Source organism: Leptopilina heterotoma, unplaced genomic scaffold, assembly GCF_015476425.1.
Source record: "Leptopilina heterotoma isolate Lh14 unplaced genomic scaffold, ASM1547642v1 Lhet_251, whole genome shotgun sequence".
NCBI lineage: Eukaryota > Metazoa > Arthropoda > Insecta > Hymenoptera > Figitidae > Leptopilina > Leptopilina heterotoma.
This window is the reverse complement of record NW_025110965.1, coordinates 1,064,575-1,091,024: the sequence shown is the minus strand read 5'-3', so window position 1 is coordinate 1,091,024 and position 26,450 is coordinate 1,064,575. Positions and strand designations below refer to the sequence as shown.

Sequence of the window (26,450 nt, the reverse complement as noted above, 5' to 3'; positions counted from 1 at the left end):
GTTTTATTCTTTATAAAATTAGGAAGAATATGAACCAACATTTAAGGTGATAACACGATTTTAAGGGTGTTTTTTGTAATTGTTGTAAAAAAAATTGTGAAAATTGAAGAAAAAATTTTAAACAGCTTTAAAATTTAAAATTTTTATTATTTTTACCTGAAATGAGGTTCATATTCTTAGATAATAAGTTAAGAATGTAAGAAAAAAATTTTTTTAATTTTAGTTAAAAAGTAAAAATTGCTACACGTCACGCAAGTCGAGAAAAAATATCAGGACCATCAGTGGTTATGACAGCATATCTGCCTTATTTCTGGTTAAAATAAATCAAAAAAATTTATAAACATAGTTCAAAACACTAATAAAAAGATGCCCAAATGTAATTGAATTTTAATTAATATTTCCCCACAAAAAATCTTTAAAAATCCATAAAAATGAGCCACCTAATGTGGTTTCCCCCCTTAAAAAAAATACAATATTTAGATATATTCACATGCTGAGATGTTTCTTTTTAGCAGCTTCTTTGACAAACTCTTCTAATTCCAATTGTCGATTATTGTTCTTGTTTATTTTCTGGAATATATTAAGATATACTATATTAACTGTCCAATTGAAAATATTTGTACAATAAGATTAATATACTATATACCTCAAGGTACAATTAGCCTGTAATTAATATACTCAATACTATATAAACATTGAAAATTAAACATTTAAGAATTTATTCCTCCAGAACTTTTTTTTAAATTAATTTGCTTTTGCTATTAATTTTTAGTATATTTTTTGCATACATTTTTATGCATAATTGTATAATATTAGTTTTAATTCTCAGGTTGCAAAATATTTAATAATTTCAATGTCATGCTTTATATACAATTTATCAGACGACCGATAATAATTAGCCTGTACAAACTATTCAAGAATATACCCATCAAATTTTAAGTCGATTTCTGTATTAATGAAGAAGTTACAAAATTTTTAATTATTTTTTTTTTCATGCGTCGTCTGGTGAAATGTTTACCAGAGTCCAGAATTTTTTCTATTTTAGCATTCAATCTGCCTTCTTCTTTCATTCAGAGTACCACTGTCAGTATAATTTGTAATTTCTATGTGACAACCCTTATTTCATTTGTTTGACATCCGAGTCACTTTATTTAAAAAAACTTCAAACGCATTTTTCTCGAAACACCATTTTTTAATTTTGTGAACACGATTGAGAACGCCCTTTTGAACCAATCGGGCTTTATGATACATCATTTTAAAGATAATTAAATAATCTTCAATATGACATTTAGTGTTTCTTGAAAAAAATTTTTTTAAATATTTTTTTGGAATTTTAAAGTCAATTTTTATGCACGAAAAATCACTTTTAACTTAAAAGTGGGTAAAAAAAATTAATTCTTGAAATTTTTTTTAAAAATTCGAAATGTCATATAGAAGGTATTATCCTAAAGTTTAAAAAAAAACGTTGGTTTCTTTGTTTTAGAAAAAAATTCAGAGCGCTAGAATGTTCTCAGATAAAATGAGGTGCCATGGACGCGGTGTATATTTCCATTCTAAAAATGTTTTGTTTTTTCTCCAAAAATTTTTTTAGACTCTCAAGACATGTATTAAAGTACCCTATAAATTACAAAACGTTTGGAGTTATTTTACCCGAGAAAAAAGATCCCAAAAATGATGCATTTTTCGATCGTCTAAAGGAGGTTCCCCCCTTTATTTGTTTCTTTCTCATTTCGTTTATATTTAGCAAAAATTACAAAACATAGATAAAATAGATAATTTTAGGTCACAAAGTATCAACTGTTACTGATTATCAGTCTGTACAAATCATAACGATGATGATTATGCTGCAAAAGTAACAGATAGATAAAAATGGACCAATATCTGTTTTATACAGATTTGAAAAAAAATATTATCAAGTTTTTACCATACTTTATCTTTTTTGCTTTTAATTATTATATCAATATATGTTTTTTTCAGTTCACATTTTATAATTTATTTTCATATTATTATTGCTCTTTCACCTTTTTTAGACAGTATAAATAGTACCTCTATTTTTTTTATAACTATTTATAAATATCTATTTCAATTGTACTTAATAATTTATATTGAATTTGTTTTTTTATTATTCGTACTCTTTTATATTACATTTTCATTTGAAATTACTTTTTTTTCTTTTTCACTTCATTTTTATTTATATTTTACTTTATTTATATCTTACAAAACACACATAAAATAGATATTTTAAGGTCACAAGATATCAACTGTTACTGATTATCAGTCTGTACAAATCATAGCGATGATGATTATGCTGCAAAAGCAACAGATAGATATAAATAGACAAATATCTTTCTTATGTTAATTTTGAAGAAAATATTATCTTTTATACAAGAAGAATTTAGATTTACTTCAATTGTCTTAGGTGCTTTATCTTTCCTTTTTTTAATTATTATATCAATGCATGTTATTTTCAGAGCTCACATTATGTTTAATTGTATTTTGTTTTCATGTAATTATTGTTTTTTTTACATTTTGTAGACTATATAAATAATACTAACACTTTTTTTTATTATTGCTTTAAAATATATTTACTTTGTACTCAATTTAAGTTAAAATTGATTTTGTTTCTTTATTATTCCTATTATTTTTAATTTACAGTTCTTATTTGGGATGCTTTTTGTTTAACATTTTCGTATATTATATTTACTTTTTTTTACCCTTATTGCATCTCTGGGTATTCAGAATATTCTATAGACAAACATTCATTTTTAGAAATAGAGTATAAAAAGCTGTATAATTCTGTCTAATTGACGTAGAAAGAGAACAAGATAAATAAATCTCATTTTCGTAAAATCAAACAAATACTTGTAAATTTTTGTCTTATATTTTAATTTCATTTTTATATATATTTCACTTTCATTTACAAAACATAAATAAAATAGATTATTTTGGGTCATAAATTATTTACTGCTACTAATTATCAGTCTGTATAAATCATAACGATAATGATTATGCTGCAAAAGTAACAGATAGATAAAAATGGACCAATCTCTAATTTATTTTGATTTTGTAAATCATTATTGTTCTTTATCTTTTTTTTTGGGGTTTGCTTCTTTATTATTCGTATTCTTTCATATTTTTTATTTATTTTTTATATATAAGTGATTCTAATTTTTTTAATTTATGCAAATTTTTGTCTTTTATTTTAATTTGTTTTTTTGTTTTTTTTACTTCATTGTTATTTAAATTTTACTTTGCTTTACAGAATATACATAAAATAGATATTTTAATGTCACAAGGTATCAACTGCTACTGATTATCAGTCTGTACAAATCATAGCGATGATGATTATGCTGCAAAAGCAACAGATCAATAAAAATAGTCCAATCTCTATATTATGCAGATTTTGTAAATAATATTGTCTTCTTTTCACAAAAATTTAGACTTTTTCTATTTTGCATTGTATTTTTGATGTTTATTTTTCATTCAAGTCAAATTTTTATTACTTTATGCTAATTATGTGCACTATTTTTTATAAAATTTATTATATTCATTTCATTTTTGTCTTTTTTATATTTATTAATTTAACTTTTTTAAATTCTTTCTCTTATAGTTTTCTGAAGATTTCTTTTAATTTTTGTTTTCTTTCTTTTTTTTATTTTTTAATATTTGAAATATTTATTTCGTTATTATTTTTGTAAAGTTAAACTTTAGCGTACAAAGTATCGAGTTTCTTTAATTTCCTGTCTAATTGTACCCTGGCTCACATTGACTCCTTAAAGATATTTGAACCATTAAGACGTCACAATTTGCGCAGTGCACGTGTTTTAGAATGGTGACGTCATACAGATTTAAATACCCTTAAGTATTTTAAGCAAGGATATTGGTTGTTAAATTTTTGTCACTAAAGGAACATTTTCTACTAATTCTAATAAAGATCATAAGCTTACATTGACAGAAAAGAATTACTAAATCTTATATTTTTACTAGAGCTGTGCAAAATTCGAACCGAACCGAGTATTGGTCGGTTTTGCGGCGCCTAAATGTTGAATTTTAGAATTCGACATTTTAGCGTTCCAAAACAAAAAACACAACTCGGTTCGGTTCGAATTTTGTAGTAACTCGAATGTCGAATATTCGACATCCGAACCGGGCTAGTTCGAATGTCGGATTTTCGACATTCGAACTGGGCTAGTTTGAATGTCAGATTTTCGACATTCGATCTAAGCCAACTCGAATGTCGAATTTTCGACATTCGAACTAGGCGAAAAAATTCGAACAGTTCGGTTCGAATTACTTTGCACAGCTCTAATTTTTACTGAATATCATATAAGTTTTTTTTTCTTTTAAGATTAAAAAAAAATTTACTATTAGAAATACAAAAACATAACCTTAAATTGTTTCTTCTCCTTTGCCAAAGCTTCATTTCGCCTACATTTTTTCTTGAAAAGTTTGAAATTTTTGTTATATCTTCATAACTTTAGAGCTTGTTGATTATCATTTCCTTTCATTCCTTCTTAACCCATGTTGATCTTCGGTTGCAAGTTGTCGCACGGAACTTCTATATAAAAACAAATTTTATTGTCACAATTATGATTTGAGGTTAGTATTTTGAGATACTATAAACATAAAAATGTCATTTGTTCTATTAGCAACAATGTATATCTTAATAATAATACATAAAGTTTGCTTACTTAAAATAAATTTAGTAATTTGCCATTAATCATTGCCATCTGTATATTGGTCTCTGAAACAAAATTGTATATAGCAGTAATAGATCTACTAAAGAATGGTTTTAAAAAATATTAATATAAATTTTTCTCTTTTTTTTATTCCGTACATGTAAAACATAGGATCTATGACTTTAAGTTTTGAGATTTAAAAACACGGTCACATTTATTATCACGGACGGGACTGGGAATATTAAAACCTGAAAAACCGAAAACACGAGTAAAAGCTTATATTTACAATTTCTTTTTTCGATCGGAAAGAATTATTTATTTACACCTGTAATCACGAAATCGCGAAAAAGAAAATTTTACTGCTACATTTATTATCACGGTCTGCACTGACAATATTATAACCTGTATAACTGGTCGCCCGGATTTCCAGTTATTTATGAGGGAAAAGGGTGGAAATGAAAGGAGAATGAAAGAGAAACGATGTTTTAAGAATAACAATAATTTATTGACTTACTAATCGTCGATTCTCTCCACTCAAGTAATCCGAAGCACCGAATCCAATCACGGAAACAATTCACAGTAACGGTGGTGTTTTTGGGGAGTCGAAACAACAAGTGTCGCGTCTGCTTGCAAATCCGGCGATTGACAACCTCGAGGCCCTTTGGCCGTTTTCGGGTTCAATCGCCTGATTCGCAGCAGACGCGGGAGAATTCGTAACGCCACGTTACACCCCCCCTTCCCCTAAACGGGACGAAGTGTAACCCCTTATTACAAATTTTTTTTTTTTTTTTTTTTTTTTTTTTTAAATAAATTTTTTGGCAATTCGTCATATCTGTATCTAAGGATATAAATTCTGTGTTTGTTATGTTGATATTTTCCGTTAATTTTCTTGAATTTTCCACTAGACTATCTTCGAGAAATTCCTTCAGTTCCTCTTTCCGTTTGTCCCAATTCGCCCTTATGAACTTTTTTCCATTTTCCGCTGGTTCGCAATATCCCGCTCTTGCTTTGAGATTCCTTTTATCGCAAAATTCGTCGTGTAGTAGGTAGTGGGTTCTCCATACCTCCTTTTTGCAGAATCTGCAAGTTCAACTCTCCATGTTTTCTGTCATTTCCTGTAACATTCATAAAAAAAAATATTTTTTCCTAAAAAAAAATAAGCATAAAAGTCTATATTTTTAATTTTGATTTTATGGTTAATTTAAATATTTGTTTAAAGTTTTTAAGAGAAAAGGTATAAATTGGCTTTCGTTTTAATTTGTACTTTATTGTACTATTCTGTGTACATTTGTTTTATTTTGTGTATTTTTCAATTAATTTGGAGTTTCCTTATGTAAGGCGAGAACAAAAATTTTGTGTGTTAGAACAAGAAAAGAAAGAAAAGTTGTATTTCCATTTGTAAAGTTTTACAAAGATAAAACAATAATTATTTATAAATGATGAGCTATTGTTTTCAGTCAGGAAAAAAAATTTTATTTTTATTTGCGTGACTACTTATTTGTAGTATTGATCATGGGTGTAAAATAAAAGAAAAAGATACAGTATGAGAAAAAGAGATGGAAGGAGAAAAAGAAAATAAAAAAAAGTATAAAATTATATCATTTCTTCAAGTTGTCTTCCTTCCTATTTTCCCTTCAATGTTTTCACGTAGTTTTCGTAATCTTCATTGTTATTTTTTCGTAGTTTTCTCCATTCTTCATCTTGGGATTTTTTTTTCTCTGTGTTCTTCTCTAATATTTCGCGACGGTCACAGCGCCAGCGAAGCATACGAAGGAACACTTCTTTTTCTTTTGTGTAAGAGTACTCGTGTTTTTCAAAGTTTATTTCCCCTGAGTTGTTATTTGGTGATTTTAGTTTTTGGTTTATGCTGTTCGATATGTTAACTATTTTTGATTCCGAGTCCGAGTCACTCGCTGTGTAGTACGTTGTATCATCATCTAAATTTGCCTTTGTCATTTTTTCTATCACTGTCTCAGGTTCGGAGTTTGAGTCGTCGGTTTCGCTACTGCTAACACAAGAGTTCCTCTCTTCGTCGCTTTCTTCGTCCATTTCATTTTTAATTCTGATTTTTATGCTTTGGTTTCTTCGAGGCTTTTAATTTTGTCTTCTTTGGCTGCTATATCTTTATATCGGATTGGTTCCATTTTCTAAAAACAAAAATTAGTTTTCATTTTACTTCACATTCGTTAATGTAAAAAAAAATAAAAATAATTGTTTCTTGTAACCAGAAGTGAAAGGATATTTGTTTCAATTTTATCAAGTTTTTGTTTTTTGATTTTCCTACAATTTTCGTTTCATTTTCCATAGTAACTTTCTAAGAATTTTCGATTTATTTTCTCCTAATTTTCGTCGACATCTTTGTTAAAATTTTCGACTAATTTTTTTTTTAATTTTCGATTAATTTTCCTACAATTTTCACCTAATTTTCAAAGGTTTTTCTATGTTTTCCTGAAGATTTTGTTTAATTTTCGTTTTCTACGAATTTTCGCAAATCGTTTATATTCCACGATCCTATCGATTTTCCGCGAATTTTTCCTAATTCGTATACAGTGGGGGAAATTTTTCGAATGATTTTATATGGGCCTTCGAAATCTTTTTTCAATTTTCGCGCAATTCTTAGATCTTTGCTGGAAAGGGATTTGTCTTTTTTCCAGACTAGATCTCCTACTTCAAATTCTACTTTTCTCCTACGCAAATTGTAATATTTCGCTTGGTTTTCGTTCGCTTTATCTAAATTTCGTTGAACTTCGTCCTTAATAATTTGTAAGCGTCTCAGTCTTTCTGTCCACTTGTCAACTTCCTGAAATTCAATTTCGTCCGGATTTTCGAAATCTTTTTTCAGTGTTTGAAAAGGTTGAAGCTCACGACCTAAATTGAGGAAAGCTGGGGTGAAATTAGTTAAGGAATGTTTTGAGGTATTTAAAGCAAATTGTAGATCGTCGATGTCTTTATCCCAAAGATTCTGTTCCTTATCTAAATAAGCTTTAATTGCCGTTTTAATCGATCTATTAGACCTTTCGGTCGGGTTTGCTTGCGGGTAGTACTTTGGCGTAAAAGAGTGTCTTATTCCGAATTTTTCTGACATTTCCCGAATTACTTTATTAGCATATTCCGTGCCATTGTCGGAAATAAAAATTCTGGGCGTTCCCCATCTGGAGATTACTCTTTTGTGAAACTCTGCTTTGATAGTTTTTCCGTCTGCCTTCTTAATTGGAATTATTTCCACCCATTTTGTGAAAATGTCCAGAAATACTAAAATATATTTGTTCCTATTTTTCGATAAGGGTAATGGGCCTATTATATCGGAAGCAACCATCGTCCATGGTTCCTCCACGATTCGTTTACCCATTGGTCCTATTTTCGGTTTGTTATTTGCTTTTGTTTGTTGGCAAATTTTACATTTTCGAATATATTTTATTATTTCCGTGTACATTCCAGGCCAGAAAAAATTTTCGGAAATTCTATGGAAAGTTTTCTCCACGCCAAGGTGTCCTGCTTGCACGTTATCATGATTTTCGACTAATACCTGTTTTCTCAAATTTTCTGGAATAACTAATTTCCATGGATTTTCATTTTTAAGGAGGGGTGATTTTAATGGATCGGGTCTATGAAAATATAATTGTTTGTCTCTAATTCGCCAATTTTCGTGTTCATGAGGTTTTGATTCTACTAATCTCATTTTCGTTTCGTAACAATTATTTTCTGTTTTATTTTCGCTACTTTCGATTTTTATTTCCTCGGAAATTTCTTGTTTTTCTTCGAAAACTCTCGACAACGCATCTGGAACTACGTTCGCTGAACCTTTTCGATATATTATTTCGAAATCATGTTCCGACAGTTCCAACGCCCATCTCGCCAAACGTCCTGTAGGATTCTTTAAATTGTGTAACCATTTTAAAGCAATGTGATCAGTTATTACTTTAAAATGACTACCTTCTAAATATTGTCGAAATTTTCCTATGAACGTTTTCACCGCGAGACACTCCTTTTCTGTTGTCGAATATTTCCTCTCCGTTTCGCTTAAATTTTTACTTCCGTATGCAACTACTACGTTTTTACCGTCAATGTCTTGTGTCAAAACTGCGCCTAGACCCGTGTCACTTGCGTCAGTTTCTAGTATGAAAGTGTGTTGAAAATCAGGGGGGTTTAAGATCGGAGCTGTCGTCAACAACTCGATCAGTTTTAATTTTGCTTTTTCCTGATTTTCGTCCCAAGTCCATTTTACATTTTTCCGTAGTAATTTTTGTAAGGGTTCAATTATTTCAGCGAAATGTGGAATAAATCGTCGGTACCAGCTAACCATTCCTATAAAACGTTGTAACTGTTTAATAGTTTTAGGAGTCGGAAATTCTCGAATGGGTTTAACTTTGTCGTCATCGATTTGCAGTCCTCTTTCGTTAACTACGAAACCTAGGTATTTTACCTCTGCACAACCGAATTCGCTTTTTTCGAAATTAACCGTCAACCCTGCTTCTTTTAATTTTCCTAATACTATTTCCAAATATTTCATATGTTCGTCAAACGTTTGAGAAACTATAATTATGTCGTCTAGATAACAGAAAACTTTAGGTTTGAGATCGGGCGTAATAATTTTATCCATTAAGCGTTGGAATGTTGCAGGAGCATTGCAGAGGCCAAACGGCATACGTTTCCACTGGAACATTCCAAACCCAGGGACAACGAAGGCCGTCTTCTCTTTGGACTCCTTACTTAACGGAATTTGATTATATGCCCACTTCAAGTCTACTTTCGAAATGTATTTCGCGGCTCTGAGCATATCTAAAATTTCGGCCATTAACGGAACCGGATATAGGTCTTTTTTCGTGACTGCGTTGACTTTCCGAAAGTCTAGGCACAATCTGTATGTTCCGTTCGCTTTCTTTATCATAACAATTGGATTCGACCAATTGCTATTACTTGGCTCGATAATACCTTCGCGCAACATTCTCTTAATTTCCTTAATTATTTCCTCCTTAATTTTTGGCGAAACATAATAATATCTTTGTTTTATCGGCGCTGTACCCTGCGTGTCAATAACGTGTTCAGTCAAATGAGTAGCTTTCAAAATTTCCTCGGGGGGCGGTAATCTAATTTTTAAAAATTTATTTAAAAATTCTTGTTCTTCTTCGGACAATTCGACTAGTCCTGAACAAAATTCGGTTTCATCTAAACAACTCGATTCTCGCAATATTTTTTCCTGAATATTGTTGTTCATTATCGCGTTGTTTTTGAAATTAATCCATTTCGTACTTAATGGTATACGAAATTTATTTCCAATCGCCATAGAATTTTTTGATTCTAATTTTTCCGATTTAATCGCCATATGATTTTTCGATTTTAATTTTTCCGATTTTTCATTTTCCGTTTTTTGCGAATTTTCTCGTTTTCGCCAAATTTTCGAACTTATTTCGCGTTCTCTAATTTTCTTATTCAATTCCGCTTTTTTATACCAATTTTTCTTACGGGGATTGTCGATTGGGAACAAAAATGGTTCGTCAGTCTCGTCAAGACCTGAGTCCATTTCTAAATTATCAAATCTGTTTGATAATGGGATATCCATTAATTTTGGAGGAATTTTCCGGGGTTTTGGAGTTGGAATTTGGGTAGGTGTTTTCGACTGTTGTAAGGATTGTCTTGGTATAATTTTTGGAATTTTTCTTTCATTTTTCGGGTCGACCCTTGGAAAATTTTTCGTAATTTTCCTACAATTTTCCGTAACGATATCTTTCGATTTTCCTAATTCGAATTTTTTCTCGAATTTTCCTGAATTCTCTTTTTTATTCTCGAGAATTGGTTCAAAATTTTTTCCCGATTTTGAACTATTTTCCTATTTTCCTATTTTCTCTTTGTGAACTGGACCAACCTGTTTGTGATCCCACTTCTTGTTTTGTCAAAACAGCTTCGACCATTTTTTCGATTTTTTTATTTTCCCTATCTCCGATTTTATAACGTATGTTAGGTAAATCTTTTATTGACCAAGTGTCAGATTCGAAATCTAATTTCATTCCTAATTCGCGTAGCATATCTATTCCTAAGATTGCATATTGCCTTAAACCTGGGACAATTCTGAAAGTCAAATTTTTTGTTATATTTCCGATTTCTACCGGGATCGTAACTTTTCCTATAATTTGTAAACTTTCACTGTTGGCTGCTGTCACGAGTTTATTTTTCACTGGTTCTAATTTTACACCGTATAATTGTAAATATACCCAATTTTTGTGACCAAAAAATGAACTCGTAGCGCCTGTGTCGATTAACGTTTCGAAAATTGTATCCTGGTATTTGATGTTAGTGAAAAATCGTAAATCTTTCACCAACGTTTCGCAACTTTCTGGTAATTCAATATTTTTTGGGGATACTGGATTTTTCAGTACCCCCTCTACTTGTTTCCCTGATTTTCTGACCTACAATTTCTACGAATGTGACCTACTTTTCCGCAACCGTAGCATTTTTTCGGCTGACTTTTCTCGCTTTGGTTTGTCTTGGAAGTATTACCATTCCCTGCAGGTGAACGGTTTGGTACTGCCACTTGAAGACTATTACTTGGATTATTATTGTCACTGGAAGGACCTTCTAACATTTTCTGAACATTATTACCGTTTGTAGTTGCGTCAGGTGGAAAAGTGATTTTTGGTTGATTTCTTTGAGGGTAATTTCCAGAGGAATTTGGTTGAAGTCGCGAGTTTCCACCAAACCTTCTAGAATTTCCGTTATTTCCCTGATTCGTAGTTTGCTTCGATTTATCATTAGACGAGTTTTTATCTGTTGTGATTTTTAAATATTGTCCGCGAATTTTCGACTTATTTCTTTCAATTTCGAATTCTTTACCTAAACTTTCTAGTTCCTCAAACGTTTTAAAATCGTTTCTTTGGATGTACATCTTGTACTCGAGACGCAAATTTTCATATGCACGACGTAATTCCCAGTGTAAACCTTTTCGCGGGTATAATTTTCCGAATAGTTTTCTTATTCCAGTCAAAAAGGTTTAAATTTCTTCGCCCTCTTTCTGATTGCAATATTTGATTTTCGTGTTAATTTCCTCGTAGAACTTTCCGTCTAAAAATGTTCTTTCGAATTCTTCACGAAAATCTTGTAAAGAAAACCAATTGTTTCTAACCGTTCTACACCATTCAAGGGCTTCGTCTGCTAATACTGCGTCTATGTTTTCTAACACACGATTTTCTGGGATTTCGTAACCTCGCATAAATCTGTACAATTCTTCTAAAAATTGCACTGGGTTCTCCGTTTTGTTATTACAAAATTTAACTGGCCAATTTGACATGATTCGAAAACGTGTTTGTAACATGCCAAAAGGAAAATGATTATTGAAATTTCCAAAATGTCGATTGCTGTCGACTTGGGTATTTGGATTTTCCATTTCCGTATTTTCCGTGAAATTTTCTTCGAAGTTTGGATTTTTATTTTTTGCTAAATTTTCCATCGTAATTTTCATTCGGTCTAATTCTAATCTAAGTTGATCTAATTCCTTATCGCGTATCGATATTTCATTTTTGAATTGATCTGACTCGGTTGATTTTTCTTTTATTTTCCGATGAAAATTAATATTTTTTCCTTTCGGAATAGTTCCTAATTTTTTGGGTTCGTACTCGATTTCGATTTCACTATCGTTCGGCCATTCATAGTTAATTTCCTGTTTTTTGCTTTTAAATTGGACATTTTGTCTTTTTTCCCTAATTTCGCGTTTATCTGAGTCGAAATAATTATCTACTTTTGCTCGAAAACTATCTTCCGAATCGCTGTTATTTTGATTATTTTTATTTACTGAACTATGTGCTGAGGGTTTGTATTTTTCTTGCACAATTCTTCGATGTTCGCGTTCTAATTGTTTTTCTCTTTCGCGTAATTTTTCCCTTTCGTTTCGCAGCATTTCATCGTATGCTGTTAATTCGTTCCTACTTTTAATCATTTGGTTATTTGTCCCTAAAAACGAATTAATATCAAAAGTTCCGTCTTTTCATTTTTCTGGAAAATTTTCCGTCACATTTTCCGATAATTTTCCTACAAAATTTTCTGTGACATTTTCCGGTACTTTTCCTATATTTCCAACAGTTTTCTTTATTCCGGCAAAGTACTGTTGTAATATACCGCGGTTTATTGGTACAGTTGTTGGCCCTGCATCTGGTAACCCTTGGTTACTGTTCTCCGAATGCATCAACTGCACACTCGCGTTCTTCGTATCTCTTGCCCTTAATTCTGGCAAGGACACGTTCCTTGTTGCTGCTCGTTCACTTGTTCCGCTTGGGAGGGGCATAGATTGGTTGAAATTAAAAAATTTCAATTTTTCGGGGGACACGAGTTCAACGAGAGCACGAATCATTGTCTCGTGTCTCTCTATCGTGGCTTCTAAATCATTTGATTTCGCATTGTCTTGTGGGGGGGAATTTTGTTTGTGTGTGGGAGGGGCAGTTCCGCTCGCTGCGTTTGTTTCCTCAAAATCTGTTTCGCTCGCCGTTTCCGTTTCGCTTCCCGACATATTTTCTGTTTCCTTATTTTCCCTAATTCTTCTTGTATCCGATCGTAAAACACGTCTCGGATGCATTTGTGATTCAATTTTGAAAAATTAGAAATAAGTTTAAATCGTTATTTAATCTATTCTACAAATTTCAACTTACGCAAAAAGAAAAAATTTTCCGCTAATTATTGTTCAACGTCATGAACTATATGTGAGAAAAAGTTTCTATTGCTAAATCACAAATGTTCGAACTAATTTTTGTTAATTTTCTCGGAATTTGCCGTACCGTCAACTGGGGCTATTTTGTGCATCCGGGGGCTATTTTGTGCACGCGAGTTTTTTAATGGAAAAAATTATTAAAATGAATTATTTTAATCTGCTATTTTGTAAAATGAAAGTTTGATTCCATGACAATAGAGAGCACTAAATGTTATTATTTAATTCTTTGGCAATTAAGAGAAAAAAATTCCTAAAAACGGAAAATTTGTTTAAAAAATTTTGAAAGTTCGGAAAAATTATACCAGATCTTCTAGAGTTTTAATGTGTCTCATAAACTGTGTTAGATATTTTTTTTCAATTGTGTTGTGATGATACATACGTAATGCGCTAACTTTTTATTCATTATTTTAAGAGAAAAGTGGAAGAAACTGAAAAACCAGGATTCCATGGGGCTATTTTGTGCACTTAAAAAAATCAAATATTTTTCATAAATATTTTATTTAGTAAGTAAAGAAGATTCTGTTTATCATTTTTATACATTTTTGTCTTACTTTTCTGTCAAAAAACTGTAAATACGTTAATTAAAATCATTAAAACGATTAAAAACTCTACCGGTGCACAACGTAACCTCAAAAAATGAACATTAATTAATATTTATAAGTTTTTCAAATTAGTTTTAAAACTATTTTCTCGTTTCTCTTAAAATAACTTGAAAATCATATTAGATATTAAATTGTTATCTATTTAACCTTAAAAATATTTATTTTAAGTTTTTTAAAAATATCATTCAAAACCATTAAAAAAGCTCCTATTGAAATGATGTTTTAAAGTTATTTATAAGTGTTTAAACGATCATTTTATAATTATATTAGTATATTATTATAAAATATATATTAAAAAAGAAAAAAATTTTATTTACTATCTGTGTAATATACAATTTAAAAAAAGATTGTTAATTTTTAGTAAATCCAGATTTCAGCAAAATTTTAGTGCTTTATTTTACATTTTTTGTATAATATATCTACAAAAAAAATTTTACTAGGTCATTCTTTTTTTAATTTACTCTCAAATATATACACAAAAGATTTCATGAAGCAGAAACGATTAAAAAAATTGTTTACGCAACATTATAGAAAAACAAAGTTCGATGCACAAAATAGCCCCATCCCGGGAGTTATTGTGTTCACGACTTTCAATGACTATAACTAAGACAAAAAATTTTTTTCTTTGCAAAATTTATAGGAAACCTTCAAAAGGATGTCCACAACATATATCAAAAGTTGATTTTCTTTATTCTCTTAATTCTGAATTTAAATAAATCTTTGAATAAAAAAAAGCTATTTGGTGCACAAAATAGCCCCGGTTGACGGTATTTGTTTTTTTGTGCTTAAAAAAAAATTAATTACACGTTCATTTTCCGAAAAACACTAAAAAGTTTAAATCGATACTTTTGACACACCCGGTATACGTTGCAAAAAGTTTTATTTTCTTCCTAACTGTTAAACATCGAAAAACAAAAAAAAGAATTTTCATTTATTATCAACAATTAATTTTAATTCGTTATTAATTGTTATTAACTTTTAACGATATTTTAAAATGGAATTTATACTTTAACGCACTACCGTATAAAAAGTAACACCCGGTATAAGTCGGTTACCGTGTCAAAAATTTCTAAGTTTTTATTCTAAGTTTAAACTTTAGAGACACCCGGTATAAGTCTTGATTTTTCAAAATTTTATTTTCTTGACTTATTTTATTCAATTTTATTTGTCACCCGGTATACTAATTTTTATTTCTCACTTGACAAAATTATTTTCGAATTAATCGCGAAATTTTTCGTGTTTAATATTTTTTTTCGAAGTTACACACGACCTTGATCACGAAAACAAAACAAACCGGCGTCTTACAACGACAAAATTTTCTCTCAAAAATAATCGATAAATTCACTTTTTCTTTTTAATTCTCGACTTTATTTTCCGTTTTTTCAATAATTTTCACTAATTTTCGCTAATTTTCACGAATTTAGTCACGATTTCAAAGAATTTTTCACGATTAATTTTTACCGGTCTTTACGCGCACTTTTTTACAGAAATTTTGTCTTGTCTGCGTCCGTCACAAAGAAAATTTGTCACAATTGTCAAAGAAATACAATACAATAATGTAAAATATCAATAAAATTCAATAATTTTCATGCACAAAATATAAATATGTTCAAATAAATATGGGAAACAGGAAAATAAAAGATTTGATTTCGAGGTTAGGCGACCATGAGGTGACAGGTGGAATTTTCAACAATTAAAAAATGATGAAAAAATAAATGAATTTTCTGGGATTTTCAACAAAACAAAGATGATGAAAAATTATTTTGGGGATTTTCAACAAAACAAAGATGTTGAAGAGAATTATTTCTGAAGGGTTTTCTTAACAGAAAAAGGAATGGAAAGATGGGTTTTTTCGTTGGGCGTCAATTTATAATCGATTGGCGACCAGGCGGTGAAAAATGGATTTTCCTTTTGATTTTTCCACAATTATAAAAAAATCGAAATTTTCAGGGAATTTTCAAACAAGAAGGGAATGTTCCGGTGGGTTTTTTATGTTGGGCGCCAATTTATAACTGGTCGCCCGGATTTCCAGTTATTTATGAGGGAAAGGGTGGAAATGAAAGGAGAATGAAAGAGAAACGATGTTTTAAGAATAACAATAATTTATTGACTTACTAATCGTCGATTCTCTCCACTCAAGTAATCCGAAGCACCGAATCCAATCACGGAAACAATTCACAGTAACGGTGGTGTTTTTGGGGAGTCGAAACAACAAGTGTCGCGTCTGCTTGCAAATCCGGCGATTGACAACCTCGAGGCCCTTCGGCCGTTTTCGGGTTCAATCGCCTGATTCGCAGCAGACGCGGGAGAATTGGTAACGCCACGTTACTCCTGAAAAACCGAAAACACGAGTGAAAGCTTTTATTTACAATTTTTTATTTCGATCGGAAATGATTATTTACACCTGTAATCACGAAAGCGCGTATAAGAAAATTTTACTGTCACATTTAGGTATTATCACGTTCGGTACTGTCAATATTATAACCTGAAAAACCGAAAACACGAGTAACTACTTGTATTTACAATTTTTTATTTCGATCGGAAAGGATTATTTACAGCTGTAATTACGAAATCGCGAAAAAATTCAATTCTACAGTCACATTTTGTTTCAGGGGTGGTTACTATCTAATTTTAAATTGGCGAAATTTCACTATTTCACAGCTATAAGTATACAATTATTTTAAAAAAAGGTATATACGGTAATTAATCAGTTATATTTGACTGATTTCTTATTGTAATATTAGTTTCAAAATTTTGACGTTACACTTTAAGAAACTGTGACGTCTTAACAGTTGAAATGCCCTTAAAGTATTTATAAAATTAAAAAAAATTAGATAATTTCAATAAAAATCACCTGTAATAATTTTTGCATTGTCCATGGAACCTATTTTCTTTAGACTTCAGATCACACTGCAATAAATATAAATAATTAATCTCGCTGTTGTTTCTTCTTTACGTTTAGAAATTAATATTATCAAAATTTATTACGAAACTCGATGAGGAGCTAACAAAACTCTAATAAAAACCCCTAAAAACATTCTTTTATAAAAAATAATTTTTTGAGATATTTTTAAACTTATACGGATATTTTTGTGTTTTGTAAAAAATTGTATTGAATTTTTTAAAGAACTTTATGAAAGATTTTAAATTATTATCAAACGAACATAATCATTGCTAATAAATTAATTAGTTATATTAAAATATATCCAAAATAAATGATAATACATTACCATTCTTTAGCCGTTTCGCTCTTTATTTCATTCTGATTTCTGATTCTGATGACGGAGACTTCATGGGGAATCCCAAGTGTAGTAAACGTTGCATAGGATGAACATAGGTCTCAGCAGAATAAAACCTCTAAATTGTAAATCGTAGAATCCTAGAAATGTTAATATTGAGAATGAATAAAACATAAAATTTAAAAAAAAAATTATTATTTATAAAAATCCTAATAAAATCCTTTGCAAGAATTCAATTATTGTCATATATAATAAATCGATTAATCTGTAATTCATTTTTAAATTAATTTTTATTAGAAAATTCTAGAAGAATTCAATTATTTAAATTAAAAAATAAATAATTTATTGAATAATTTAAATCTTATGACAAATTTTGATACATTTTTTTAAGAATAATTACATTTTTTGAGGAATTCAATTAAAATTGTATTAAAAATAATTAAATTCTGCGAATTTTCTTTATTTTTAAACTTGAACATCGAAGCAACATCAGCTGACTTAGTATATGGTCAGTCTCTTCGCCTCCCTGGTGAATTCCTAGGGGACTTTTGCTATTAATAAAATATTGTTGTTAAAACTAAATATCAAACCTGTTTCACACAATCCTAACAATCCCACAGAGGTTATGATGTAAAAAACTTTTACTGAAGTGAAATAAATAAACGATAATGTAAAAAGAATAATAAATTTAAAAATTCGATTTTTCTATCTTAGGAGGGAAGATTCCACAACCACGTCGCCCTCGAGGACGTCCACCAGAAAGGAGCAATACAAGAAGCAGGGAAAACGTTGGAGGTGCTGCTGCTGTGGATGCAAACCAAGATAATCAAGAGCAGCCTCCGCGCCAACAGGATGTAGTGGCTGCAGAATCTTTGTCACAATTAAGACATGTACATATTTTAAACTTTTTTTCTTTAACCAATTTGTTTATTACAAATTTTTAATAATAGAAAAGTAGGTAGAGTCGAGTTGTTGAGGAAGAATACGGCAATCAGAATAAAAGTTAGTCCCATGTAAAAATTTTATATTATTTTAAAAGAAAAGATGAAATTAATAACTTTTAAATTCCATTTGATAGAAGCGTAAGGAATTTAATTTTCTACATTGTGAATAATTTAAAATTATATTTAAATAAGTATTATAATTTTTTGTCAATAATAAATGATTTAAGTAATATAATCCATTTAATTTAAAACAAATGTTTTTCATTGACAAAAAATTGTAGTTTTTATTCAACTGCAACTTTCAATCGTTTCAAATGTTTAAAATTAAATTTTCTTTTTTTCCCCAAAACGAATTTCAAAATTAATTTATCTTTTCTTTTAAATTACGAAATTATGACATTGAACAAACTTTTGTTTTACCTGACCGTCAGATGCTTCCTTGAGTCTCTCATGTTATTTTTGTTAAAAAATTTCCTATTTGAAATCGACCACTTTCTTGTACGATAATGGTGTGCATTACTAAAGAATTGTTAAATAATTTTTTAGAAATAGCGCACGAAATTCGAAATTACTAACAACTTTTTAGCGGTATTTCTGAAAAAGGTAATACCAACATTTTTAAATAATTCGCACAAACATTTGTTGATTTTTTATAATATAACTAGCTGTCGTACCCGTCTTCGACGGGTTTTAGTTTCTACCAATACATTTAACAGTGTGTCTACCAATTTGGAAAATAAGGAAATAGCTCAGGAATTTAATTTGACCGGAAAAAAATAATAATTAGTTAGGTACCATTATAGCTATTTCAGTAGGAAAATATTACTATTTGAATCAGTGATTGACTTTTTATTATCAAATTAGTTATTTTAACCAATTCAAATGCAGAGAACAATATTTGTCAATTTGTAGTACTTTAATTAATGCATTAAAAATTTATCAAATTTCCCACCCAGTTTTTGGAGTTATAGTAGAGTCTAATTGGAACTAATTGTATCGCAAAGGTTACGACTGCTAAAACCTAACATAAGACCTATATTTTAGACTGAAAGTAGGGCTTAAATTTTGACCCGGGTCTGTTTTCATAAATATTATACATCAATAAAAATTAAAGTAAAAAGCAATTTTTTAAAAGCGAATTAATATAATGAAACTTTTTCTTAATTTGATTGGAAAATTCCCAGCTTTTTCCAGTTTTCCCCGTTTGGTAGTTACCCTGTTAAATGTATTAGTAGAAACAAAAAACTGTCGTAGACGGGTACGACAGCTAGTAATATAATCTATATTTTATATGAACTTAAGAAAGAGTATTTTCATAAAAATAAGTAAATTTTTATAGCCATTTGTAGATTTATTTATGGATAAAATCAAGTAAATTTAAATTTAACAAAAAAAAGATAAACCGTGAAAAAGGACAAAGCAGGAAATTTTGTTAAATAAAATAGACACCGTGTTAACTTTTGTCTTTACATTGCTCAAAACATCTCTAAAAGTTAAATCTAGAGTTAAAATAAAAAAAACGTTTTAACATATAAGTTTTTGCCTAGTGGCATATAATATGCTTGTATTGTATCAGAGGTGACTTACAATTTCTTGACATCCTGCAATATCATTTTAATCATAAAAAATTTGCATTTTCAATATTTCTGAAATTCTTGAAAATATTAGATTAATTTGATAAATAATTCTCAATTACACTATTTTTACGTCAAAATAATAATCAGAGACTCCAAAAATACTACTGAATTAAACTTCATAGTAATTAGTATCGATTTTTTGATATTGAAAATATTTTTATATTTACTTATAGGATAGTATTTTTTGCAAAATTATGCTAAAATCTGACTAAATAACATATAATATTGAATTTTAGAAAGTTTAAAAGCTATCCATTAAAAATGTGAAATTTGGAAATTTTCCATTTTTTGAAGTTTTTGAAAATATTTTTATATTTACATCTTAGTTATAGGATAGTATTTTTTGCAAAATTATTCTAAAATGTGACTGAATAACATGTAATACTCAAATATAGAAAGATTAAAAGCAATCCATGAAAAATGTAAAATTTTGAAATTTTTGATTTTTTGAAAACATTTGTATACTTACATATTAGTTATAGGACTTTATTTTTTGCAAAATTATGCTAAAATGTGACTAAATAACATGTGATACTCAAGTATAGAAACTTTAAAAGCAATCCATGAAAAAATTAAAAATTTTGAAATTTTCGATTTTTTGAATTTTTTGAAGAAATTGAATATCTCCCGTTCTAATTAATATTTTTTAAATCTGTAAATTTATAAACCTTCCTTGGGTCAATACCTAATAACCTACCAAGTTGGACTTAAATCGATTTACATGTTTTTGTGTGATTGGGGTACAAAGTTTTTGTGACAGACATACGTACATACATACGTACATACATTAAATTTTTTAAGAATATTTTTGGAATCCCTGATGTCCATAATAACTAATCATGTTAACATTTTGAAGTTTTAAGCAATGTACAGACAGACATCTGATTTTATTAATAAGGATTTTACTCAATATAAGAGCCGCTGGAAAGTAAAGTCACCTATAAAATTTGTTCAGTCGTTTTCATTGGCCTGCAATGTTTAAAAAATCAATGTTTCAAACACAGATTCTAGCCAAATTTATCTTCTGAAAACGGAAAAAATAAATTGAACTGAAATTTGTATTTTGCATATTGATTTTTCAGGCATCAGGCACCAATGAAAATATTCGTACAAATTTTATATCTGAGTAAGAATTTTTGAAACATGCCTCCGGAAACTTAAAAATTTTTATTTTGTCCTAAATGTTAATGTTTCTTTATCACTGTACATAAAAAATCACTATGTAAAAGGAGTTTACAAAAAAAAATTTATTTTTGTTATTAACAAATGAAAATTTCTACTACTTTTTTAAAAAAAATTAATTTTAGAAAAAGTGTTTAACAGATTTCAATGATTAAAGCGGCATTATTTTTGCCTTAAATCCAACTTTCAAGTAAAAGTTATTTTGATATTAAATTTTAATAAACAAAAAAATTGATTATTTATAAAAAATATGTAAAATACCACTTTATCCATAAAATTTTAAGTCGAAAAAATTTTACTTATTCTTTGAACCTTTTTGCACAATATTCCAAAGATAAAAAATGGCACGCATTAAGAAGTAGCTAAAATAATTATCTTTTGATATTGCGTACGAAATAATTTACACGTAACACCACGTATTTTCCAAATTAAAATTTCATGGGAATAGTTGTTCTTTTTACATATTTTTATAAATTAACAATGTTTTTGTCCATTAAAATTCAATATCTTTAAATAAAATAATTTTTTTGAAGGTTGAATTCAAGACAAAAATAATGCCGGTTAAATCATTGAAATCGTCCAAAAAGTTTTTCTGAAAAAACAGTTTATGTAAAAAAACAATCTTTTACATAAAAAATATAAAATAACTTATTTTTTACGTGGAAGATTTAAAAAATACATGTTTGTGAAATTAAAACAAAATTATAACTTTTAGGATCTGTATTCCATTGTTGAAACGGCGGTTGCTGCAGCAATGGCTAGTGCAGCCAGAGGTGGACTTCAGTCTGGCGTTGGCCAACGTGGTGGGGAACACCGTGGTAGAGTATACCGTGGTAGAGTATACCGTGGTGGAGTATACCGCGGTAGAGTATACCATGGTAGAGTATATCACGGTATAACTTATCGTGGAAACGGTTATCGTAGAGGCTGGTTTAACAACAATAGGAGTCAACGAGGTGGTCGCCTGGGAAGAAGTTACTATTTCGACGAGGTGGCCCTAGCAGTATGTGATAAGAATGTATGTGATAGAAAATTATATACCTCTTTTTTTAAAAAGTAAATAAACTTTTATAAGTAAAAATAAAAAATTTGTAATTTTATTAACATGGATATTGTGAGTGTTGATTCTAAAATATTCATCTACCTTGATAATCACAGAAACTTTAATGATTTAAATAAAGAATTTAAAAATGAGTTTCTTTTCATTCAGAAATTTACTTTTTTCGGTGTAATTATAATCAGAGACTCTAAGAATAAATAATTAACAATTCAGAACTTCTTGAAATCATTGAATTCATTCAAATCAATATTTCAGATTTTCAATGTTCATAAATTCATAAAATCGAATTTTTGTTTTACTAAATTTTGATTAAGTTGGTATTGAAACAAAAGATAATAAAAAATAACTTGCAAAAAGAATCGTTAGTTAAAATTATACAAGAAAGAAAATGTGAACTTTTTCAGAATTAAATTATTTCTTTTTCAAAAAAAATTCATTTCTTAGGGCCCACTGTTCCAGTCTCGCGTTCTGATGGGTGTTTTTCTTCGACAGATTGTAGCGAATTAATTGCCTCAAGAATCGATAATTAAATTTATTCAAGATAAAAAATGTGAATTTCTTTAGAATTAAAATCAATTTTTTTCAAAGAAAAATTCATTTTTTAGGACCCAATTTTAGTGTCCTGCGGTCGGATGGGTTGTTTTTGTCTTCGAAAGATTGTAGCAAATTAATTGCCACAATAATCGATAATTACATTTATTTAAGGTAGAAAATATGAATTTTTTTAGAATTAAAATCATTTTTTTTCAAAGAAAAATTCATAATTATTATAGGACCCAATGTTAGTGTCCCGCGGTCGGTTGGGTTGTTTTTGTCTTCGAAAGATTGTACCAAATTAATTGCCACAATAATCGATAATTACATTTATTTAAGGTAGAAAATATGAATTTTTTTAGAATTAAAATCATTTTTTTTCAAAGAAAAATTCATATTTTAGGACCCAATGTTAGTGTCCCACGGTCGGTTGGGTTGTTTTTGTCTTCGACAGATTACAGCAAATTAATTGCCACAAGAATCGATAATTACATTTATTTAAGGTAGAAAATGTGAATTTTTTTAGAATAATTAAAATCATTTTTTTTTCAAAGAAAAATTCATATTTTAGGACCCAATGTTAGTGTCCCGCGGTCGGTTGGGTTGTTTTTGTCTTCGACAGATTGTAGCGAATTAAGTGCCACAAGAATCGATAATTAAATTTATTCAAGGAAGGAAATGTGTATTTTTTTTAGAATAATTAAAATCGATGTTTTTAAAGAAAAATTCACTTTGTTATGTCTAATTTTATTGCTATTATTTAATATGTTGTATTAATTTTATTTAATAGTATATTTTAGTTTTTATGTAAGCATTTAGTATTTTGTAAATTTTAAAATTCATCAAATAAAAATACAAAGTAAATTTTCGTAAATTTACATGTAGGATCTACAGTCACTCTGAATAAGACAAAAAAAATGCATTTTGAAGCTATTGCAAAAACACCTTTATAACTTCGTGTAGAAGACATTTTAACATTTTTGGTAAAATTTTTTTCTACTAATAAGGAGCATTTGCACTTTTGGTAAAAATTTGCAGAACGGGATATTTACATTGGAGTAAGAGAGACAGACTGTGTATCTGTCTCTCTTACTCCAATGTAAATTTCCCGTTCTGCAAATTTTTACCGAAGGTGTATATGCTCCCTTAGTCGTATAAATGCACCAAAATGCTTGAAATGAAAAAAAAAAACAAATAATTTTTTGCCATTTCTATCTTATTCATAAAATTTGATAATATAATATATCTTGCTTAGGGCTTTTCTGTTCACGTATTATTGCCAACTGGCCTTAAACAATGTGGATACCGGTGTGGATGCTGCATAAGGTAAGGAAGTGAATAGTGAATTTCTCTCTTACGTCTTTAAGAGAGATCTGAGTATCTCTAAACAACACGTCAAAATTTTTGTTTTCATGGAATCTTTTGAAAACAACGAAAAAAGTGCCAAACTAATGAAAAATTATAAATCCAGAAGCATGGAATCTTCTGAGGAAAAAGAAAAAGGTGATAAACCAAATACTTCTGATAAATCCATGATTTCTGAGAGGTATAGGAAGCGTGAATCCGGACATTACCAAACTTCGGGAAAGAGATTGTCCAGGAAAAAAGGTCCTACAGCTAGGTAATTATAAACATATATGTAATATTAACACATTTTTTTCTTCAACTTCCTTATGTCTAATTTTCTTAAGTATTACAGCGTTTCTAGAGAATAAACGATTTAAACATTGATTTCATAAATAAAATATATTTATTAGTATAATCCCTATAAAAATTTTTTAAAAATTTTTATAATTTTTAGGTATATAGTAATATTCAATCTTTAAAGTAATTTCATTTATTATAAAAAAATTTGTTAACATTACAAATAATGGGCAAAGTACGGGGAATAGCTAATAAAAATTATTGTGAAATTATACAGTGTTTTTCAAAAGAAACATTATTATTCACGAGGGAAATGAAATTTTTTTAAAATATTGATGTTATAGTTTGCAGAAATTTAATAAATACAAATCGAAAATTTTCACTAAAATTTATTTTAAACATTAACAACACTTTTTTACTTATTATTGATACTAAAATAAATAAAAAATGTAAAAACAGAAAGTTTTACAGAAATAAGTCTTAATTGTTCCAATGTTCTGTCAGTGTAGTTCATACCTCAAAAATTGAGAAATTTTAATGAAATTACAATGTAAAAAAGTCTGACGGACAGTCAAAACAGAATTAGTCTCATGTAATATTTTCGTGTTTAATAAAAGAAGACTAATTACATTTTTAATTTGATGAAATACACTAACAGTTTATATAAAGTTTGATTTCAGCCGTAGCCCAAACTTAAAGATGCCTCAAGGCGAGATTCTTTCTAATCTTGTCTTGTTTTGAAAAGTATCGTCTAGTGATGTAAATTCTCGCTCTGTCTTAAAAGTATCAATATTTTCTAAATTGAAGGGCTGGTTGCAATAAGGGGACGAGCACGAGGTTTGGAAGGGATATTACCAGTCGGGTAGCAGTAACAAGCCTTGAGCTGCTCATTACTACCTGACTGAGATTATCCCTTCCAAACCTTGCGTTCGACTCCTTATTGCAGCCAGCCCTTCAATTCAGTGCATTTGAACCATTATGAAGACTTAGTTTATTAACGTATTTTTTGCACAAAGTGTGACGTTATAATGGTCCAAATGCTCTTAACAGAATTAACATAGGTCAGGAAATTCAAGAAAGAGTCATGGAAACTAAAATTAGTCAAGGAGAAGGAATTAAAGAAAGTAAATTGGAACTTGGTATATTTAAATCAGGGACCGTTACGAAAATTTAGTTTCTGATTCGACACCTATTTTTAATTAAAGTTTGCAAAATGAAAAAATCAAAGTTGATTTTTTTGTAGTATTAATAAGAGATAATTATAAATTTCACTATAAATGTTTAGTTTATTTTTTCCTAAATACGAGTCAAAAGAGTTCAGTGTATTTCTTTGATTTTCAATTTTTTATGCAATAAGAAATATTTTTGTATGTATGAGTCGTCGGATCTTATAACGATACATAAAATTTCAAGGCGATATTAGTTTTAGCGTTTTCTTCAAACACCTTAATTTCTTCTTTATAACTTCTGTTTTGATTAACCTCTAGTTTCTAATCATCCCAACTGACCATATATATAGAAACTTAATTAAAAACAAATAGATCAAATTTTCGTGAAATTTTTGTATTTTTTTTTTATTTTGCTATTTGAGAAGTCTAAGCAGCAGTTTAAAAATGTCGACAAGAGCTAAAATTAATTTTTGTTAAATTTTTTCCATTTTCTAAGAATGGGTAAGATACAAGATCAATATTTAAAAAAAAAATTTCATTGTCGAATGATGAAAATTGTTAGCAGTCTTTTTTTTTCTTGCACTTTAAACTCTCTAAATTTGAATTAGTAAAAATGTTTATTATTTTGAATTAGTGACTGACTTTTTGCTTTTGAATTAGTAAATTTTACTAATAAATTAGTAGAAATTACTATTTATTAGTAAAATTTACTAATTCGAAAGCAAAAAGTCAGTCACTAATTTAAATAAGTAAACATTTTTACTAATTCAAATTTAGGAAGTAACTAAAAAGTTTATTTAATAACAAATATTGAAAAATTTAAGAAGTATTACTTTTAGTTGTTGTACATATTTCGTCAATTAAAAACTTTGTTGGAAAAAACTGATAATTTCCTAAAAATTGATTTTAATTATTGCCTATACACAGAAAGAAAATCAATATTAGGTTTTATAAAAGTATATATATTTTACAATTGCTGGAAAAAATTTCAATATAAAATGTAGTAAAGTTTAAAAAACGTATGCCATATTAGGGCCACTCTACACTAAGTCACAATTTGAAAAGCAA

At 28.9% G+C, this 26,450-nt stretch overlaps 2 protein-coding genes across 3 annotated transcripts in view; one reads left to right on the top strand and one right to left on the bottom strand.

Moving 5' to 3' along the window:
* LOC122503239 overlaps positions 1-22,125 on the top strand; it is a 55,786-nt gene extending 33,661 nt beyond the window's left edge. The window contains exons 2-3 of the mRNA XM_043613712.1: positions 17,927-18,102; positions 21,691-22,125. Of these exons, the coding sequence (XP_043469647.1) occupies positions 17,927-18,102; positions 21,691-22,035 (521 nt within the window). The 3' untranslated portion in view covers positions 22,036-22,125. The remainder of the gene's footprint in view (positions 1-17,926; positions 18,103-21,690) is intronic.
* Positions 6,007-16,928, bottom strand: LOC122503240. Of its 2 annotated transcripts, XM_043613713.1 has the most exons (3): positions 16,828-16,928; positions 16,089-16,304; positions 6,007-6,826 (listed from the first exon to the last, which is right to left on the bottom strand). In XM_043613713.1, the coding sequence occupies exon 3, from the start codon at positions 6,726-6,728 to the stop codon at positions 6,303-6,305; it is 426 nt and encodes a 141-aa protein (XP_043469648.1). In that variant the 5' UTR covers positions 6,729-6,826; positions 16,089-16,304; positions 16,828-16,928; the 3' UTR covers positions 6,007-6,302. The 2 variants fall into 2 exon arrangements, with proteins under 2 accessions (XP_043469648.1, XP_043469649.1); XM_043613714.1 differs by lacking the exon at positions 16,828-16,928 and having other exon boundaries at positions 16,089-16,397.
* Positions 22,126-26,450: the final 4,325 nt, after the last annotated feature.